The sequence below is a fragment of the Carassius auratus genome, unplaced genomic scaffold (genome assembly GCF_003368295.1).
Source record: "Carassius auratus strain Wakin unplaced genomic scaffold, ASM336829v1 scaf_tig00217515, whole genome shotgun sequence".
Taxonomy (NCBI): Eukaryota; Metazoa; Chordata; class Actinopteri; order Cypriniformes; family Cyprinidae; genus Carassius; species Carassius auratus.
Window position 1 is genome coordinate 1 of NW_020529106.1, and position 22,876 is coordinate 22,876.

At 37.4% G+C, this 22,876-nt stretch overlaps 1 protein-coding gene and 1 pseudogene across 2 annotated transcripts; both read right to left on the minus strand.

Moving 5' to 3' along the window:
• Positions 1 to 86: 86 nt before the first annotated feature.
• LOC113101100 (rod cGMP-specific 3',5'-cyclic phosphodiesterase subunit alpha-like) lies at positions 87 to 11,129 on the minus strand (annotated as a pseudogene).
• Positions 11,130 to 11,867: 738 nt separating this feature from the next.
• On the minus strand, positions 11,868 to 15,406 carry LOC113101101 (transmembrane protein 216). Of its 2 annotated transcripts, none has more exons than XM_026265576.1 (6): positions 15,329 to 15,406; positions 14,536 to 14,549; positions 13,689 to 13,782; positions 13,500 to 13,592; positions 12,337 to 12,538; positions 11,868 to 12,142 (listed from the first exon to the last, which is right to left on the minus strand). In XM_026265576.1, exons 1-6 carry the CDS (start codon positions 15,339 to 15,341, stop codon positions 12,127 to 12,129), a joined length of 432 nt encoding a protein of 143 aa, XP_026121361.1. In that variant the 5' UTR covers positions 15,342 to 15,406; the 3' UTR covers positions 11,868 to 12,126. The 2 variants fall into 2 exon arrangements, with proteins under 2 accessions (XP_026121361.1, XP_026121360.1); XM_026265575.1 differs by having other exon boundaries at positions 15,120 to 15,349.
• Between the last annotated feature and the right edge of the window lie 7,470 nt (positions 15,407 to 22,876).

The following is a 22,876-nucleotide window of genomic DNA, read 5'->3' on the forward strand; positions in this document are numbered from 1 at the left end:
TCAATAAAACTCAAGTATACAGACATCTGATCATAACAGCATTGTGCATTTATGCTGATTATGTATCTGCTTTTTGATGGACTCTCGTCTGGATCCTGTGAACATTTAGAAGTGTAGATCAATAAAGTCCCATGTGTTGTTTTGTTTACTAATCGAAATGGAGGACCTCACCTTGTAAACGAAAGAACAGACGAAATCAATAAAACCACACTGCAGTTTGGGAAGTTCGTCCGCTTTGTTCCGGTCCATCATGGGCTGGAAAAGAAACAGCATGTACTTAATTCATTATCAAAAAAGAAACCCCACAACCTACAGATTGCCAGGGCTGCGTAGAATTTTAGAGGGGTTAATGAGTTGATGAAAATATAATATTAAGTCATGAAAATGTCAAATCAAATGAATAAATACAATGCTTATGCAATTGCCAGCACATGAACTATTAATCAACATCTGAGAACTGTGAGCATGGTAAATTATTTAAAATATGAACATGATAAAATTCACAGAGGTGCTTTTTCCACCTCAAACTCAGAAGCATGAATCGCAAATTAATTTACATGACATTTTAAATGGTCCATTATGCCATTGCACGAATAACTTGTAATCATGTAATCCTTAAGAAGTAACTGTAATCTGATTATGAGCATTTTAAAATGTAATAAAATCTAATTACAATTGCTACATTTTTGGAATCTTATTTTGTAATATTATTAGTTACTACTCAAACACTGCTGATTCTGAACTGAAATCACAGTGATGGTGAAGAGCCAAGCAACTAATACAGAAATTTCAAAGATATTACATTCCTGCATTTCCAATCACAGCCAAGGAAATGGCGAGTTCGGGAACGGTCTGTTTGACTGGGCCATTGTGACCGCTCTTTCTGATTCAGTGCTCCGCATAATAGGAAGTAAATCACGACATGACCCATGGGAACTTTTCATTCTTATTCCCTTTCTCTCAGCCCCTTTCCCAACACCCTTCACTCCAGGTGCTTTCTCACAATGGGCTGCTGCTCCAGCACTGTCCTCTCCAGGTCACCCTGCTCCCAGAATCAGCAGCGACAGACAACGCCACCTAGAGGACGGAGTCAGTAATACATTCTCTTTATAGATGCATTGGAAATATGCGAATATGGGATTTTGCATGTAACTAGATTTCAATGTGCATTAGAGACCATTAATGACTTCAAAATCGCTACAATGCAATTCCCACTGAGACAGACCTGGCACATGTCCCATTTGCAAACATAAAATATTGTCTCTATCATTTTTCTCGGATCTACTTGCATGAATATAACAACAACAACATCTAAAAGTAGAATGTTTATTTTTTTAAATGCATGACATCTGGCAGAATATAATCTCACGCATGTGAGATGATCTACAATGCCGTCTGCTTTGAAATGCATAAAATAATAAAGTGTTAACAATGAATGTAAACAACCCAACCATGGATACATTATCATATGAATGGGGTTTCAGACTCATTATGCCAGCGATTTCATTTTCTTATGCTGTCACACCCTTGGCTGCCCTACATTTTTGAATACATTGTTGTAGTATCAGGCTTCGCGTGTGACTTTGCATTATGCATTAGGAATATCTAACCTTGCTCTGAATCTCCCATGGCTTGGCAATGGCTGACAAATCGCAAGCAGTCATCATCATAGCCCTGCGGTGTGGAAAACCAAAACACCATGCTGTGAATTCATATTTATGAACCCTAAAATGCACCAAATTCAGACTGCTGCATATGATCTTTTGCGAGGATATAATGCAGGTTATAAAGCAAACAGTCATTATAGATGATATTAGTTTTTTAACAGGCTGTTTCTCTGTGCACTTACATGACAATCTCTTTCCGAGTTGTTTCGTACATCATGTATTTGGTCCAAGCGTCCCAGCTCTCGTAGGTCTTGGACTGATCTACGATCTTTTGAAACATGGTCCTTTTCCTGTGGAGGCAGATCATTATTAATTTCACGTTAATCACGTTTGTGCAGCTCTGACTGCAAGACTAACTCTGAATAAATGATTCACAAAAGCCAAGCACATCCCACATTGCTGAAAAATAAAATCCTCACTTGAAATACAAGGCCAAGTCTGTTGCAATGATAGCTATGTCCATCAAATGGATGACGGTTTCGTGCTGTCTCCGGTTCAGATTCTGGTAGATATTTAAGGCCTGGGAAAATAATTTATTTCACTCACTGAGGAAACTGCTGGCAGTTATTTATGGGCTTATCAACTAGATGCACATTCTCAATGTGTCTGTAGAGTTCAACATTTTAATGATGAAAACACCCAGAAATATAATTCATTTTCAGCATTACCTCATCTCTAAGCAGAGTTTTTCCAAACTCCAGATGGTGCCTCTCCAGAATGGAGGAACCATGCAGCTTTGCCAGTGGATTCCCAGACCTGGCAAAGTCATCACAGAAACAGAATCTTAAAACCTAGAAGGTCACAGACTTTGGATAAAAAATTAATGCAAATCGCCATAATGCAATGTGATATGCCAGTCTGCATAAATTTAACATGATTCAAATGTAAATGTTGGCTCTTTAATTCTTTGATTGAACTGTATTTTGAATGCAAACAGAATTGTATCTTTGACCAATGTTGACCAACATGACTATTGTACTGTAAGCATGATCATTTATATATATATATATATATATATATATATATATATATATATATATATATATATATATATAAAATATTTTTTAAAAATGTCCAAGCTGCTTTTCTTTTTTGTATATTGTGATAATGATGAATATTCCTCTGTCAAGTTGCAATTTTGCTTAAAAAATAACAATAAACAATGCATATTAGGTCAAGATTTGAACCTCTGTCCGCTTGCATGCTAAACAAAAATGTAAAAAACAAAAACAAAACAAAAAAACAACATGTACTGATTTAGCAGATGTTCATTTAACATTAAACATGTTTTTATTTTAGACACATCTTACCCCAGTGGTGCATGAAACCCCTGGAAAGTGGGTGTTGGTGATATAAAAATGAGAATACCTCCACACTTTATTTCTAAATCCTGTAATGCATATACCTTTTTCTTTGGTGAGAGCAGTGGGACATTGGCTGTAATGAGTACATACTTCATCTGGTAGAGGTTGTTAGTGCCGCGGTGGTCAATATCATGACAGAGCCCAGCGGTCACCATTGCCATCGTCTCCAGGTCCGTGTAGTAGCGCTTCAGGTCACCTGTCTGAGACACAATAGAACAAGTTTAATAGGCTTCAAGGTGGAGCCTGCTTAAGACACATCCCGTTCTCTTGTAGAGCAAGGAGGCTGACTAGCGAGGGCTCATTAGGCTCAGTGAAGCATGGGAGTAGTGCTGAGAAAGGCTCATTAGCAGCCTGGCTTGCGTTTCTTCCTTCCCTCAAACCCTCCATCCTCCCTGACGTCTGGCCAGCTCACTGTGATTACACACGACTTAACCAGAAGCAGGTTTACACTCGACTGATTAATTAGATGAGGCTGTCTGCCATTTCGGAGAACATGTGTTGGAAATGGGCCGTATCATTAAACATATTCCATAAAAAAAAAGCCCACGATTCTTGCACCCACTAAACACAGGGGCAAATTTATCAAATGCTCGGTTGCAAGGCTAACATGACTGGTTTGTTTGTTTTTCTTGTTTGTGGGGTGAGAACAGTCAATGTATTCATAACTAGGGCCTCACTACTAGCCTTTGCTGAGCAAGATGAGGTCTTGTGTCTGAAGAGAGGGCAGATTCGGAGAGGGGTTGAGATGAGATTTTTAGGTAATATTTGAAATGTCATTCTGAGAGGTTTTTCTCTTACCATGAGGAGTGTAAACATGGTCTGGCCCACGTTGAAGCCATGCCTCCAGTTGTGGTAGGTGATCTTCCTGTAACCTTTACTGACTGAGTACACAAAGCGCACCAGGGCCTAGAGAGAAATCAATTTCAGCTACGTCTTACAAGGCACTGCAAATGTTGTATTTACATTGTACAATGTGCAGTAAAACATCTTGAAGAGAATGCATTGAAACATTTAGTGCATTTTGTAGACGACTGGTAGAAGCAATAGTGCTGCTTCATAGCACGAATGCACATAAATCACTGATGCTATTTTAAAATAAATTCAACTTGGGTGCATATCCCGATTTGCTCTGTTTGTGCTATAGACATGAATTATATCTACTTTTGAAAATGATTAAATGAGTGAAAATACATTGAAGGGGGGGCTCCGACCAGGTTCAGATTGACGTAATCTTCCTAAGGAAGTGATGTCATTGTTTATATCATCACTGACTGGTGTTTCTTCAGAGTATACATAATTTAGACCAGGTCTCCCTTGAAGAAGAGACTGGGAAATCTCACTGGAATTCTCCTGGCTAAATAAAAGATAAATCAAAATAAAATATGCAACTTTTCCCACATACTTTACATATAGTACAGTCACATAAAAGGATATATAGTACAGTATATAGCATATTTAATTTCACTGCAAAAGTAACAGCTTTTTATATAAAATTGGAGCTCTAATTATGTCTGACTATATCTGCATTTGCATAGGGTGATATATATACTGTTCAGCATTTCTTAGCTGCCTGATTTCTGATATTATCACAAAAAAATAAACTGTATTTTAATTTCATCTCTGAATGTGACGATAAGGCATGAAGATATTAAGACATAAATTAAGCTCAAGTTTTTTTGCAAAGTTTATTGTGAAACCAGCGATAAATCTGACTTGACTCGTCAAATTAACTGTAAAACAGATAAGATTATTACCAAGTGTCACAATGATTTTTAAGATTCAAATTCTTCTTAGGTTTTGATTTTAGAACAAACTTGAAAGAAAAGATGAGAAGATGTTTAAGAAATGTTTATTTGGAAACATTCTTAACTTTAAGAAAACGAACATGTGGATCTGTCTTATACAGTAAGCAAACAATGTCCCAAGTAAACGTCCACCCAGAACAACCCTAACCTCTGGAAATATCGAGTTAGACGTATGGCCGAAACATGTGTCATTATCACTCACCTCACGGGGAATATGGAACTTGTCTACCACACCGAGTTCATAGTACATCTTGATCCCACACTTCACCAGATCCAACTCACTGAACTCAAAGTCACAGAAGTGAAACTCAAAGATCTCGGATTCCTCCGAGTCTGGCAGTGTTTCGAACTGTAGAGAGAGAGAGACAGCAGAGCTGAACACGCACACAGCTAGAAAACAACTAGACTTTAAACCATGATCGTGTGTGTGTGTGTCTGTGTGTGTTACCAGAATTTCCTCCAGCTCGTCCTCGTCACATTCATCAGGTTCTTTGTCATACACCTCACGTGTGTTCTGAACATAAAACATCACTTTTACTAGGCTGATATTCTAAGACTCTTCTTCTGTGATGATCAATCATAGTGTCATATATGACAACAGTACTTCTCCACATATACTGTGCTCTAACCAGCTTTACCAATGTAGTGTAATTTATATTCCTTTAATTAGTGGACTACATCCTATAAAGTTGGAGGAACCCACCAAGATATTCTGAATCTCATCCTTCCTGCACTTGACGTGGTACATGACCATGTCCTGAAAGATGTCCTTGCGATTTTCCAGCTTGTTCATCTTGTCATACGTGTCTGTGTTCAGCACTGACCAGCCCAGGAACTGAGTGAGCGACTGAAAGAGATACAGAATTACTTTTACATTCAAGTTCAGATTCACACATTTAGATAAAAGAAGTCTTTCCATTCTGATGGAAATGAATTAGAAACTTAAAAAAAAAAAAGCATCACATCTCCACATGACTGAACTTTAATGAAAGGCTCAGTGGACTGTAGCATTAAGATAAAACGGACACATAAGTACAAAGTACTTTTTGAAGACTTTGGCTTAGCATTTTAGTTGAATCCAACAAGCCCAGCATAATAGATTAAGAACATGGCGAACTTTCAAGGAGCAAACACACTATGAAATGTTCTCAGTGATGCATAATGCAGAGTCTGCTGATCTATCCTTTACTATATATATAGGTATGACACACTACTGATCTATACTGTGGCCTCAGATACCTCCATTAGTGTTTCGTCCATGTCATCAAAAGGCTTCCCATCTTTCCTGTTATAGAATGTGGCCACGCCAACGATTTCCTCTTTCTTGTTTACGATGGGCAAAGACAGCACATTCTTTATTGTCCATCCAGATTCATCCAGAGGCTCTTTCTGGCAGGATACATCAGGTTTTCGTAAATAAACAAAAAGCTGAGGTATACAGCTTTCCTTTTTTGTTTATTTAATTTCATTGATTATTAAGGGCTTTCACAGAGGGAGAAGTTAAAGTAAGCTCACTTGAAATTCAAAGAACTCGTCTTGAGCAGCGTTCATGATGTTACAGATCTGTAAGACAGAGTGAAGAGAAAGCAGCAGGCACGCTCACTGAGAAAGGGCATTGCTTGCTGATTAATTACGGTTCACAAAATTACAATTATCCATCATTTCGGAGTGGGAGCACATTCTATTCCCCCTCGCTGTGCACATGACAGGAGCATTATAAACCATAATAGCTTCCAACTACTGTGGCTACTGTAGGAGAGGAGAATAAGGGTCTAGACTCTCACCAGGCCGTTTTCTGCAACGTAGGTGGGAAGCCCACTCACTAATGCCCAGTGGTCAGCTGGAGGGTTACTGTAACGAAAATACACATGTGTCTGATCAGAAAATCTCATTTTTATTTTCTAGGCTGTACATCTAAGTAAAAAAAAATAAACACAAAATAAACACAGTCTCTCATGCAAATCAAGGCTGTATTAATTACAGTAAAAACAGCAATACAGATAAATAATATTACAATTTAAAATAACTGATTTCTATTTAAATATATATTTTAAATGTAATTTATTCTGATGGTGCAAAGCTGTATTTTCAGCATCATTACCCCAGTCTCCAGTGTCTCATCATCTCATTAAGCTGATTTAATGCTTAAGAAACATTTATTATTATTCTTACTATTGTTATAGTTAATCAGAGTTGTGCTGCTTAATATTTTGTGGAGTGATATGTGTTCTTAACCCCAAGGGTGCATTGATAAACAAAGTTCAAAAGAACAGCATTTATTTGAAATAGATATCTTTTGTGACATTATAAATGTCTTTACTGTTTACTATTGATCAATTAAATGCATTCTTGGTAGTGCAATGGTAGTGCCTCTATGCTGGGAATATTAAAATGTGTACTCTAAGATGAATTATTGCTCAGGCCTGGTTCAATAGGAGGGCCTAGATGAGCCCATCCATGAGTTTGACACACCCTTACAAACACCTAGATCTGTCTGTTTATAAGGTACAATAATTACAATGCATGTAATGCAGTATGATGCATGATAATGCATGTGGCAATACTGGGGTTAATTAAATGCCAAGTGGAATCTCAAATTTAACAGGCAATATAAAATGTATCAACTTACGGAATTACTTTGATGTCCTCCTTTCCGTGCAATATGTAATCAATCACTTTGTAGAAAATCACTTCCTGGAGCAGAATTAAAACCGTAAGTCAAACATGTGACAGCATCAAAATAATTAATCCAGGGTAGTTTTGTGTTTCTCTAACACGATTAACCAAACATATATATTCGGCGTAATACTCACTCTGCCATCAGGGGTCTTTGGTCCGCTGTAAGGGGGCACCTCTCCCATCAGTACGGGCCAAAGATCAAAGAACTCCTGCAGACAAATAAATACAAATACAATATTTCAATAATGTTTGAGCTACAAATCCAGCTGCATATTTCATGCATTGAATAAATAACCAGTCACTTTAGTTTTGGTCATGTCGAGGAGGCCCACGGAGTAGCGGTCGCAGTTGAGGAAGGCTCGGACCGTATAGAGGGCCTTGTGGAACTGTCGTTCAATGTCAGTCAGCTCCTCGAACACTTTGCTGGCAGACCAGAGCAACACCTTCAATGTAGATGTGATGAAAATGACAAGATCATGAAGCTGCAGTGTTTATGGGTCAAAGTCTTAAATCACAACCTGACAGAAATCCCACCTGTCCTCTTCTGGTTTCACAGTTGTGCAGGTAGCTCAGGTGAAAAACTCGCAGCACAAGATTGGCGAAGTTGAGATATTTCTTCAGCGTCTACAAGACACAGAGTTCGATTCACTCCAATAGAGCGTTTAATCTGTTCTGTAGAAGTCTGTTTAATCAGAATGCTTCACTGGGGATTTGAGACTAAAAGTATGGATGGGGAGCACAATGCATATAATTAATCTTTCTGGTATTGTTTACGTTTCAAATTGGACTTATTGTGGAGTATAAACACAAAGCATGCTCGCCATCACAGAGGATGATGTAAGTGAATGCTACCTCTTCATCCTGAGCAGTGAAATGAGGAGCGCCAATCTTGTTGACCGCCATCATGACGGCTACCATGTCCTTGCCGTTCATTATGGGAGTCGCGAGCACGTTCTTGGTCTCGTACTCCGTGAGGTTGTCTACAAAATCACTGAAGTGGCTGTCCTGGAGAGTGAAGCACATTTTAATTTACTGTGGTAAGACATCACCGATATACACAGTTAAATAGCTAAATTTAGCTTTAAAGAAAGGTTTGTTTATTGTGGGCTGTGTTGAAGGTCTGTTTCTCAGTTTATGCACCTCAGTTTTTGATGGAAAAAAAGCAATATTTACGGATAATTTTGGCAATATGTTGGTGGCATTAGCTAAAATCATTGAGGCCTATGATCAATCAGTTCCATAAAGAAATACAAAACGTGCTAACTGAAAGAAAACAAGTTGCTTAAAATACTGAATCTAATGTTTGGTAATAATACAGCATAAAAAAATTCAATAAATAACAATTTTAATTGTAGACTGGTCGTTTTTGTTTAGGAACACCACAAGTGTATCATACCCCTGTGTAAGCAAAGTAAATAGATCTTAGTCCAATGCAATAAAATTAACTAACAGGAAACTAGACCATTCTCTCCAGGTCAAAATGACGAGAGCAAAAAATGTTATAATACCTATTAAAACACCATTAACACTTTACAATAATATAAACACATTTACTTTAACTAACAATGATCATTTGTTGCCATATTTGGCAACACTTGTCCTTGTTGTATGTTGTATGCACTTAATCCTAATCCTAATGTTATTAATATTAATCAGTAGTATTTAAATATATTATTACACTGTAAAAAGGACATCTTTAAATAAAGTGTAACCAAATGTTTAGTGTAATCTTCGTTAAAGTTACCAAATACAATTGCTTGTCCATGTAAACTGATGTAGTTAACTAATGATAACAAATGACTAAATAAAATGTAATTAAATTTGGTAACACTTCTATACTGACTATAGCAATAAAAGTCAATTATGCATAATAATATGCAACTAAACCAAATCCAAATATGAAAACCTAAACTGACAATTATCAGACATACATTTCTGATTTTATTGAATTGCTTTCATTTCAGGTGTCTCTGAAACATTAGAAATCCTTTATATTCTGTTTCACATGGACACTAGAAAGGGAAGGTGAAATGCAAGCAGTGATATTCTGCTGACTGGAGGAACACAGAGTTAGACACTGACCTTTAGATTTAATCCCGGATCGCTCTAATTCAGCTCAGATTAAAGAGTTTAACAGAACTCACTGCGGGAGCGCGCTGGCCTGCGTTTATGCAGACTAATAACAGAGTTACAGAGATCTCACTCAGAATGTTCAAAATCAATCACTTGTTTTAGAAGCTTGATACACCTTTCCAATTTACAAACAGTCTATCTGTGGATATACTGATAGTTCAGCTATCTGTCAGACATATGAAACTGAGATAAACTGTTGCCGAATCCAGGGTTTCAAACTGACCCACTTGGTTTTTCGGTCACATAATGCAAAGATTGAAAAAACAACATTTAAAAAAATATATATATTATGCGCACTACCGAGGAAAGCATATTGCTGTCTGAGAAGCAGTGAAGCACACTTGGTACCAAAAAGCAACAGCCCGTTTCTTTGAAAAATGGTTAGTAATTTCTAATCAAAGAGAGGGAGATTTGAGTCATATATATCTGTCTGTGCAACATCTCCTGCACATTTCTCACGTTTATCAGCAATGGGCAGAACTAATGGTAATATCCTTTAAAAAGGTACTATTTAGGTTTTAATATGTAGGCTACACTGGAGCTACTAATATGCACCTTTAAGGAGAAAATAAGGTACAAAGGTGTGCTTTTTGAAAAGATGTCACCCTGATCACAGCTATTGTACTTTTTTTCTGAGAGTGTGGATGCTTATGTAATAATTTATTTGATTTGCTTGTTTGATTTGAACTGTTGGTTATAATATGATTCATGAAAACAGAAAAGACACAACTGTTGAGCTTATAAACATGATATTTTCATATATTGAGTCCTTTTCGACTGCTCATGATACGAGCAGCGCAGCACTGCTCTCTACAGGTCATATTGTGAATTGCACTTCGTTTCATAATCATAAACACACAGGAGTGGATAGCTGAACTATCTGTTCCTCATCAGGAGTAGTTCTCCTACCTGTGTGACATCAGGTACATTGACGGTCTTCTTGGTGGTGGCCACATGGCCCACAATGCCTGTGTCCAGCGGGTACACGATCTCACTGTCCGGTGCCACCAGACACTCCTCCAGTGTGGCATCTTTATGGACGTTAAAGATTCGTGTGGCCAGTTCAGCTATGCCATTCCTCTGGCGGTACATGAAGAGACTCATGCGGTCGGCTCGCATAATAAAAGTGAGATGCCGCATGAGGTTGAACACGGCCCTCTCCATCTGCAGGTTTTCCTGCATGTCCCGCACCATATCGAAAATGACCTCGCACTCTTCAATAGAGCTCAGGTCGTGGTAAGAGCTGATGTCCACTTCTGTTTTCTTGGTGGTCGCCAGAAGGTCAGAGACGACCTTCGCCCGGAACCTGGAGTCATAGTACTGCTTGGCAAAAGTTGGATTACTGTCCAAAAACTTCTCAGCCACATCTTTGTCCACTGCAGCCATTTCTTAGCTGTCAGAGAAGTGTTGGACTTGAAATGGGTTTCTATACAGGGTTAGAGCTGCCCAAAGCTTCGGTGTTGTCCAATGCAGCTCGGCAGCAGGATGGTGAGAAACACTTGGGATTACTGGAGATTGTTTTAAAGAGGCTCATAATCCTGTGTCCAATAGTAATTAGGATTATGATATTCACCTGACAGCAGTCACAGCATGCATAACCTGACACAGTTAAGACATCTGGGAAATTAGGAACTTTACCTTTAACATTGAGGTTGCTGCTCGCCTGAATTGTCACTAATTTAATGTTACAAAACCTAAAATACTGTCTTTTAGTATCATGTATGTGAAAAGGCAAATAGATAAAGCACCTTTCAAAAGTTTGGGATTGGTGGGATTTTTAAAGAAAATAATTTTTATAAAATACCGTAATAGCTTACATAAACTTGATCAAATGTGACTGTAAACACTTTTGTAATGTCACCAAAAATAATTGAAATGTAACTTTTTATTCATCAAAAAATCCTGAAAACAAATGCATCAGTTTCCACAAAAATATGAAGCAGCACAGCGGTGTTCACCATTGATAATAATCAGAAATGTTTCTTGAACCGCAAGTATGCACATCAGAATGATTTCTGAAGGACCACGTGACACTGAAGACTGGAGGAATGATGCTGAAAATACAGCTGCGCATCAAAGAAATAAATTACATTAAAAAATATAAAACTATTATTTTAAATTGTACAAATATTATTTCACGATATTAATGTTTTATTTTTCAAAAACGTGTATGTGTGTGTTTGTGTAGTAAGTATATGATGACACAATTGTTTCACTCTAATAATGGCAAACTTTATTTACATAAATACATTTACATAGCAATTAAGAATGCATTATTTATAAAAATCAGAGTACACTGAAAATAGCCTTTAAAACATCTCAAGATCAACTTGATATACTTGTTTGAAAAACTGTACAAATGAAATGTCTGTTTTATGTAATTTAAATGTATTGCAGATCTTGACGGCCCTCAATCTGAAAGCCAGCAAGCTTATTCAGTTCAGTGTTTTCATTCAGACGTCAAAAAAGCAGATGGAATTAATAAATGTTGGCCCTGAAAGAGTGGAAAAAGAATTGCTGAGTGTAAATATCTTGTATTTTAAAAGGCCTAATAACTTGAAAATGATGTTGCTAAATTTCCACTTCCATATATTTATTCTATTCAATGCACATCTTTTCATAACCTGTATGTCTCTTTGCAACTGTGGGATAAATATGTTGAAAAACAGAAAATACAGAAGTAGTTACCTTGAAAAAACGGAGAGGGTTATGAGCCCCAGAATCAGCTCAAAGCTGTAGAAGCAGAGCAGCACAGCATTGAGCACAACCTCCAGCCGTAACACAAAGGTCTGCAGCAGCAGGAAGTAGACGCTCAGCACCGCACAGGGCACCAGAACAGCAACACTCACAAACAGAGCCAGAGAGCGCTGACACAGGTTCCCCTTCCAGCCTGAACGGCAGAATGCATTTTTACCAGTACAAAGTGTGCACAACAAACAGGTAATCAATCATTATCACCCAACATTCATCCATCCAGGTGAGAACTGAACAGAGAAAGTCTCTTAAAAATCAATTCAGTTACCGGAATTTTCACAGAATTTAAACTGGATGTAGAATTGGAATTCAGATTTAAATTCAAGGCATTCAAATTAAATTTGTAAAATAAGTGGTTTTCATTTATTTCCATGTTCATAGTAATTACTCATCAACGTGATATTAATGTTTCATTATTTTTTAACGTATTTCATACTTTCTTGAATTAAATGAAAATGAATGCTGTGATAATCACTTTGGCATTTGTATTTAAATGACTGAGAAATACAGCATTCCTTCAAAAGTTTGGGGTTAATAAGATTTCTCAATGTTTTTGAAAGATATCTCTATTTTAAAAAGCACAGTAAACACAGTGATATTGGGAGATTTCGTTATAATTTAAAATAATTGTGCTCTGAAATGTCTATGAATAAATTTCTTTGAATCAATATATATAAGCGTGGAAAACAGTTATGCTGGAAACGGAAATACTCCCCCCTCCCCCTCAGAATCATTTGATGAATCTAAAGATCAAAAGATCTGTATTTATTTGAAATAGCAATCTTTTGTAAAATTATAAATTTCTTTACTGTCACGTTTGAACAATATAATGCATCCTTGCTGAATTACTGTGAATAAAGTATTAAATGAACAGTGTAATTATAAATATTATTTAGCAAAACTTGTGTGACTGTATTATTTGTAATTGTATTGGGAATGCGCTTCCTTTTTCTGACATTTCAATTCAATGTTATGAATTCAGTTTTGCACAACCCTGCTCCAAAGAGTTGGCTTCTGAACAAGGATGATTTTAATCCTCTGGATAAAATAAAAACTACTTCTAGATCAACACACTAAACAACATCTCACACACTGACCATAGAAGAGTCTGAGGGTTTCCAGGCCCAGGAAGAGGAGCAGCAAGACAACATCTAATATCAGATTGGCTTGTGGGTAAGGGAGGATCACCCCTGCAAATGGCACAGCAAACACTGATTATGTCATACACATGTATATAAAAATCATACATCTCAACCATTCAATGATTTATTGAGTCAATACATCACCTTTGTAGATAAATATAAGAATCTCAGCGATGAAGAAAGCTGCAAAATACCAGCCGTTCAAGTGAAACAGGATCTGCAGTGGTGTGGAGGACAACTGAGATACTTCGTTAAGAAGCAACATAAACAAATATATAGATAGAGGTGTGAAAACTTTTGGAATTTGAAGATCAAGGTAAATTTTACTTAATTTGTGTTCCGGGAAACATACAAGTATCTTCTTTTGCTTACGAAGGGCAGAATTAAATGGGGAAAAAAATATTTCAACAAAATAAGAAAATTTTGGACATCTTCATCGTGTTCAAAGGTTTTCCCTTAATGCTTCTGAAGCATCAGTGACTTTTGAACCTTTTTAAATAGTTGTGTTTGAGTGCCTCAATTGTCCTCCGTCTGAAAAGATGGATCTCAAAATCATACAGTCACTGCTGGAAAGGGTTCAAATATGCAAAGATGCTGAAAAACTGAAGAATGTACAGGACCTTAAAGATTTTTCTGAAGAATAGTTCTCAGTTTAACTGTTCAGAACAAACAAGAGACTCATGCACAACCATCACAAAACAGAAAGACAATCGAGGATCATCAGGTAACGGCACACAGTATTAAGAACCAAGGGTTCCCAAACTTTTGAGTGGGGTTATTTTAACAATTTCAGCATTTTTTTTGTCTTGTGGACTAAATGTAAAAATATTTTATGTACAATATCTTACTCTGGACATGACTAAAAAAATAACATGCATTTAGTATGATCTCTCTTATTTTGTTAAAATTATTTAAATTGTCACAGATTTTGCAAGGGGTTCCCAAACTTTCGCATGCCACTGTAAATCAGAAAACTGTATTGGAAGGATACGACAGGTTGTCCTCCTGCAAAAGCAAAATTAAACACTGAATTAATGAACAATGTAAGCATGTAAGGAGAGTGAATTATTGTAACTTTATCTGTTTATTTCTGTTTTTGGTCATAAATCTCTCACAAATGCACCTACCTCAGACCACAATCAAAGTCAGTAATTAATATCACATAGCAAACTTTAAGAAATGATGCTGAAACTAATTACATCATCTGTAAACAACATGCAATTCACATTTTCATTAAATCCGTCTTTTTAAATACAAATACACTGATTTTTAAATAAGAAAATAAATCATATATGCATTTGATTAATAAATGTATTGGTTTTTTTCCTCAATACTTGGTAGCTTGGAAACGAGTTTACGTCACTGAATAATAATAATAATAATAATAATAATAATAATAATAATAATAATAATAATAATAATGTGCTACTTTTATTTCACAATTCTGGCGATAAATCCCAACGATCCATGACGCACAATCATCAAAGTCCAGCAGTTTTGTTACTTTAAATGTTCGGTTCAAAAGCATTTACCAGAATTCGAGTAAATCAATATTTATTGACAAAACGACAGTACCGTTAGTGTTGTGAACGGCTAGCATTAGCTTGAAGATGCTTCTCCTTCATTCGAATCATTAATTGATCGCTTGTTCCTTACCAAAACGTTTTATTCGGCTTCATGAAAGCCATTTGCTCTGTTCACAATAAAATATAGGGAAATGTGTGACGAAATCAAGCTAAAATCTACTCTAGTTAGGATCAAATCATAAACATCTTTCTACTTACCGTGTCCGGCCATGTTGAGTTGTCATGGAAACGGCACACTGTGGGCGGAGACAACCATCAGCCATCCAATCAAAACACGCATGAAGAAAACAGGCGTTTCGTTGATAACTGTATACGTGTTTTATTTGAGCAGAAACAATTTTACTGCATTTCGTTTAACTTATGAATTAAATCCAGTGTTTTACAGTGTACGAAAATACATGTTTTTATATTTAAAAAAAATTGTTTAGTGATTACCAGATAAAACCATTGCTGAAACACAAAGACAACACGAAAAACAGAGGCTATAGTAATAGAAAAAAGTTTAAGTCCTGCATTATTAATGAATCACTTAATCATTTAACAAATATTATGATGTGACTTAAATACAGTATTCTATGTTCATGCTGTTTCTGTTCTGTGTCATTGTTTATGTTGAACTGTTTCGCTCCTTTTGCTCCTAAGACAAAAGGAATGAGAACACATGTCAGTCTAATCGAACACTGAAGATAGATATGCAAAATAATCATGCAAGTTAGGAGTCTGTGAAGGTTTGCCTTCAGCTTTTGATGATGCATTGGGGTCCTGAAGTGTTCATCTTTGGCCTCTTCCTCACTGGCATATATGGCAGCTGCAGAAATAACCCACCACAGGGGCCGAACAAACTCTGCACCTGTTGGTAAAGTACAAGAGATCAGTTGAGCAGAAGACCTTGAGTGCTTTACTAGCTACACATGCTCTTACCCACTGGATCCATCACGTTTCTGCATCTCTGACACAATGTCTGAATTTCCCGCCTTCATTCCGCTTCCTTCATCAGCTGCAGAATCTTGCTTCTCATCTGCCTTTGAATTAACATAATTCGAGGTTCCTAAAATTAAAGTAATTTATATAGTATCAGTTATAATGCACAGCACTATCTGAAAACTTTGACCAAAGCCAGTTGGTAAATTCCAAAAGAATATGATCCACCTTGACATTCGCTGTTTGGAAACACGTCTTGGTTTCATCATTTTCCTTGGATTTGACCTCCTCATCACTAGATGTTTGCATGATTGTGTCCATGTTGGTTTCTTTTCTTTCCTGATCCTCAGCATCTTTTTCAGAGACGTCAGATAATTTAAATGCAAGTTACCCCTTGTTCAATTGGCTGTATTTCTTTGACACCGTTATCCTTAAGTTTCTGCCGCCTTCATTTAATGTGTTGCCTTTTACACTCGGCTTTAAGTTTTGCAGGATCGGCAGCATTCACCATCTCAATTAATGCCTTCTCCACCTGCAATAGAAACATAATTAACATAATTCTACATATATCACACAGACAAAATCTGCACCTCACATATCATGAACAATAAAGAGAAAAACTGCAAGAATATCCTAGTGATAAAGTCAGACTATATCAGCAATAAGTTCAGAAAGCCTTAATGAATAGATAAAAAACTGATTCAACAAACAGTTTGCAACATTTTTCGTCTAATAGAATGTTTTAGTAAAAATACATATGCATAAAAATTATGCTGAGAATTGCATGCTTCTAATTTATTTCATTTTTCTCCGTTGAATCCAACGGGGTCGCTGTGTCCATTTAGTTTACTGTCTATGGTGGATGCCAACCACTGTAAACACGAAGACGCACTGTGGGCGAGAGCAAGTGGAGATATGCTCATTATTTCACTTTAGTTGAGCATAAACAAAAATATTTTATGTTTTATGTAATGTAAGCTGTGGCTTTCTGGTTCAAATGTCCTAATAGGATTCCTAGCCCACGAATTTCCAATCCGTGCGCTCAGATTTTGTAAACCGTGCCCTCGGTTTTTGAACGTGTACCCACAAATTCATAATCTGCGCACTTTCGCAATCCGTTCCCATGGATTTGTAAAGTGTAGCCTACTCAAGGATTCATGCAGCAAGTTCCAATGTGTTAACCTGTTTTTATACAGTCTATGGTGTTAACATACAGTTTTAATGAATATTATTATGTGGAATGGGTCTACAGCAAAGTGTCTTAAGTGATTCTCTGTATGTTTTTGTTTCTCGAAATTGATTCCGAATGATTCAGATTGCTTTCATTTAGGGGAGGGTGGGGTGATTTGTGCCAGGGGGGAAGTAGTTCCACCCCTTGTTTCTGGAAAACCATTGAAGAAATTGGTCATGTGACCACATAATTTTAAAAAGCCATCCATTTTACTCATCCTCCAAAGAAGAGAGACAGAAGGCATGAGAGGTAATCACATTTTAGCTCAAACTGTTTTTTTTTTCCTTTAAAAGTAAAATTTCTATGATCAAGGTTTTTTGATTGTAGCGTCTGAACAATTCTAGAAAAGTTTAAAAACATTTCACACATGTTTTAGTGCTTTACCAGGCTACACAATGAGTCTACAGTTAGCATGATGTTAGCTCTTAACTGCTGTATCATGCTAGCTTTTCAAATTTTTGGGTATGGGGTGATTTGTGCCAAAGGGCCTGGGTTAAGTTGTGCCAGTGGCACAACTCACCCCCACTTATGATTATTTTCAACACATTATTAATTTGTAATTGTACATTGCACTATTGCATTTTAGCACTTAAACTATGTGGCATTCTTAATTTTAGACAAAAAACCATTATGCCACGCACTTATAAACGGAAGACAGACAGGGCTTCAACTGCTCTTGTGGAGTTGGACAGAGCAGTGAAAGAGATGCAACAGGGAAAAACCATAAGTCAGGTGGCAAGGGAGATGAATATCTGCAGGATGACCTTGAAAAGATTCAGGGAGAAGAAAAAGGGTTGCAATGATTTTGCCAAGACATGTTCCTGGATCAACATCTTCTGATGATCCTGGATCAACATTGTTGTACAAAAAAATAGACTTAAATCAATCCCTACCCCTAAACCTAACCCTACCCATAATTTAGTCCTTATAATAGGGGGAAATGATAGCTGTGAGTAGAATCTCCTAATCCTGATTCTAAGCCTAAAACAGATATTTCTTAAAAAGTTATATCTCACTTCTGATTGGTTGATTGGAATGTTGTTCCTGGATCAACAAGGATGTTGATCCAGGAACATGGTTTACTTGGTGAAATCATGCTCGCCAAGAAAAAGACAGGAGAAGTAACAAAGAAAGGGTATAAGAGAAGTTTATATTCCCCTGAAGCATTGACAAGTGGCATTGACAACAAAATATGTCTTATTCCAACAGTTTAATAGGATGACAATATATGAATAAACCTGACTTAATCAAAATAGTGTTTACAAATTTTTCTTTTTGCGCATAAAAGCGCATTAATGGGAACATCTTTAAAAAAAAAAAACTAAAAAGTTACTTTTAACAGTAATGCATATTTCTTATGAACTAGCACAACTAGGGCCGTATTATAATCAGTGTGGTGCCCCTGGGCACTATGCCTCAAATGACCCCCACCCACCCATTGAGGTGATTTCTCAAATCAAATGTAATTTATTAACTTGCCAACTAACGTATTTTATTCTCCCGCGGAGAATAAAACGGCTTGCAGTTGACAAACTGCATTTCTAGATCATAAGTTATGACTATAACTATGGATCTATGAGACTGAATGATGACCGTCACCACGGTCTTACCTCGAATGTCGCCATTCTGCTAGCTCTCCTCGAGACCTAATGTAAACATTGTCAGGTGACTGACCCCTAGTGGTTGGTTCCCTATAAAACATCCAGATGAACCGAACACTTCCTCTTGCCTGGAACGCCTCAGTTCATCCTGAGTGACAAGAAATGGTGACGGTCATCATTCGGTCTCATAGATCCATAGTTATAGTCATAACTTACGATCTATTTCGACCTCACTCAGACCGTCACCACGGTCTTACCTTGGATGACTAGTGCCATCAAGGTCATGAGGGAATGTAAGCCTCTCCTTCTTAACATCCCTGCTTTGCAGCCGAGAGCAGAATTGTGGACCCAAGCGTAACTGGGTCTGCCACACTGACCCTTTAATACCGGCAAAGGTACAAGGTGAGCTCCATGATGCCGCTGCACATATGTCCGTTAGTGCCACCCCCTTAAGTGCTGCCCAGGATGTGGCCAGTCTCCTAGGTAGAATAAGCTCCCAGGTTCCCTGGGACTGGTAAGCTCTGACTGGAGTATGTGTGTGCAATAGTGTCTACTATCCAATGTGATAGGCGCTGTTTCGAGGCTGGTTTTCCGATACTTTTCTTATCGAAACACAAAAACAACTGATTGTGTAAATGTCGTAATGACTATGTCCGCTCAATGTATGTGCGAAGTGCTCGAACTGGACATAAGGTAGCAAGATCAAGTTCTGTACAAGAGAGATCAGGATCAGGTTGAAACGCTGCAAGATTGATTACTTGATTGATCGTGCAAGTATTAAGAACTTTAGGCAGGAAAGCCAGGTTTGGCCAAAGAGAGACCCCTGAATAGTTTGCCTTCCATCTCAGACAGTCTTCACTTACTGCTAAAGAATGTAACTCACCCACTCTCTTTGCTGAACAGATAGCAAGAAGAAAAACTGTTTTCCACGTCAGTGATTTAAGATCTGCTTGGGCCAATGGTTCAAATGGGGCTCTAGTCAATGACTGTAGAACCATGGGAAGATCCCAGGATGGTGATCTCAGCCTTTTTTCTGGATAGAGGCGACGTGCACCTTTGAGAAATTAGAATATTATTCCAAAATAATATTTGGTAGCACAACTATTAATAGTTCTAATAATAAATAATCATATTTTCATGATTTCTAATGATCATGTGTCACTGAACACTGGAGGAAAGATGCTGAAAATACAGCTGCACATCACAGAAATTAATTATATTTTAAAGGATATTAAAATAGAAACCATTATTTTATATATTTTATTTTGATAATTTAGAATTATTACTGAAATACAATCTTTTTTTGTTTCAAACAGTTAATTGAACAATAATAAATGAAGTACCTGAAGCTGACAATGAAGTAAATGTATAATAATTAGCAAAGATGATTAATTTAGCGTTGTTAACGCGTGTGAGGGGCGGAGACGCGCCGTGGAGCGTCAGACGCGCATGAGGACCAAACACAGCAGAACAGTAGGAAACTTCACTCCTCTCATTATTTCTCTTTTACTATAGCGATTTATTTTTAGATACGTGATCAGAGTCAGAGTTGTTTTATAAACGCAGTAACTTTGAAATCAGCTCTGAAAGTTCCTGTCAGTGTTTAAAACCTAATTATGATTAATAACGTGTTGAATGAATTTGGTAAGAACGGTATTCTGTTTTTTTTTTTTTACATAGTTGATTCAGATCGGCACTTCGGAGCCTGTTCGCGACTCGGTTGATTCAGATCGGGACTTCGGAGCATGTTCGGGACTCGGTTGATTCAGATCGGGACTTCGGAGCATGTTCGCGACTCGGTTGATTCAGATCGGCACTTCGATGCCTGTTCACGACTCGGTTGATTCAGATCGGCACTTCGGAGCATGTTCGCGACTCGGTTGATTCAGATCGGCACTTCGGAGCATGTTCGCGACTCGGTTGATTCAGATCGGCACTTCGGAGCCTGTTCGGGACTCGGTTGATTCAGATCGGCACTTCGGAGCCTGTTCGCAACTCGGTTGATTCAGATCGGCACTTCGATGCCTGTTCGCGACTCTGTTGATTCAGATCGGGACTTCGGAGCCTGTTCGCGACTCGGTTGATTCAGATCGGCACTTCGGAGCCTGTTCGCGACTCGGTTGATTCAGATCGGGACTTCGGAGCCTGTTCTCGACTCGGTTGATACAGATCGGCACTTCGGAGCCTGTTCGCGACTCGGTTGATTCAGATCGGGACTTCGAAGCCTGTTCGCGACTCGGTTGATACAGATCGGCATTTCGGAGCCTGTTCGCGACTCGGTTGATTCAGATCGGCACTTCGATGCCTGTTCGCGACTCTGTTGATTCAGATCGGGACTTCGGAGCCCGTTCGCGACTCGGTTGATTCAGTTTGGGACTTCGGAGCATGTTTGACATTTGTTTAAATTCAGATCTGGACATCGAAGCAGGAAGTGTTTGTCAAACAGTTAATTGGTGATAAATGAATATTTGGACTTGAGGCTTTTTTTTGACCTGTCGATTCAGCATGTACATGGACCCACACACAAAGGTGGACACACTCTAGACTTAATCATCAGTAGGGCTCTAAACTTTTCATCCATTGTTATTAAGGACGTAGTGTCACGGATCGCAAGAGGCGAAGACTCAAGTGCAGGCAGATGGGAAGACTTTATTTATACATCACCAAAATAAACAAAAATATAACTTAAACCAGAGGAGCGTTCAAAGTTACGAGACATAGACTGAAGTCAGATTCCCAGTGAAATGCTCTCAGACAGCAAATGCAATGAGTTTGCATCCTTCTTTTCTGAGAAGATCATCAATATCAGGAAGGCGATTAGCACATCCTCAAGTAATGCAGAGGTCAGACAGATTCAGCCACAATATCAAAAATGTCTATTTTTGAAGTAATTGATAGCAACATTCTGGAAGACATAGTGCAGCACCTAAAATCGTCAACCTGCTATCTTGACACACTTCCAACATCTTTTTTCAACAGTGTGCTTAACTGCTTAGAAGCAGATCTCTTAGAAGTGGTGAACACCTCACTTTCTGGGACATTTCCAAACTCCTTAAAAACTGCAGTTGCAGATATGCTTACTGAGTATAAACCTAACAGAGCACTCAGATCATTAGGATTGAGTCTGTTAGAAATACCAAGGGTTCACACAAAACAAGGGGAATCTGCTTTTAGTTTCTATGCCGCTCGCAGTTGGAATCAGCTTCCAGAAGAGATGAGATGTGCTAAAACACTAGTCACATTTAAATCTAGACTTAAAACTCATCTGTTTAGCTGTGCATTTATTGAATGAGCACTGTGCAATGTCCGAACTGATTGCAATATATTTTCAGTTTTTTTTTTATTTTTATGTTTTTAAATTCATTGTAATTAAGTAAATTTTTAAATAATTGTAAAAGTTTTAAAATTGCTTGTTTTATTTTTGTTATAATATTTCTTTATGATTATTTTACTTTTATGTAAAGCACTTTGAATTACCATCCTGTATGAAATGTGCTATATAAATAAACTTGCCTTGTCTTGTCTAGTGTGTTAGTGGGCTTATATATATATATATATATATATATATATATATATATATATATATATATATATATATATATATATATATATATATATATATATATATATATATATTACTGAAATACAACCTGTTTTTGTTTGAAACAGTTCATTGAACAATAATAAATGGAGTACCTGAAGCTAACAATGAAGTAAATGTATAATAATTAGCAAAGATGATTAATTCAGCACTGTGAACGCGCGTGAGGGGCGGAGACACGCCGTGGAGCGTCAGACGCGCGTGAGGACCAAACACAGCAGAACCGTAGAAAACTTCACTCCTCTTATTATTTCTCTTTTACTATAGCGATTTATTTTTAGATACATGATCTGAGTCTTTAACAGAGTTATTTATAAACGCAGTAACTTTGAAATCAGCTCTGAACGTTACTGTCAGTGTTTAAAAACTAATTATGATTAATAACGTGTTGA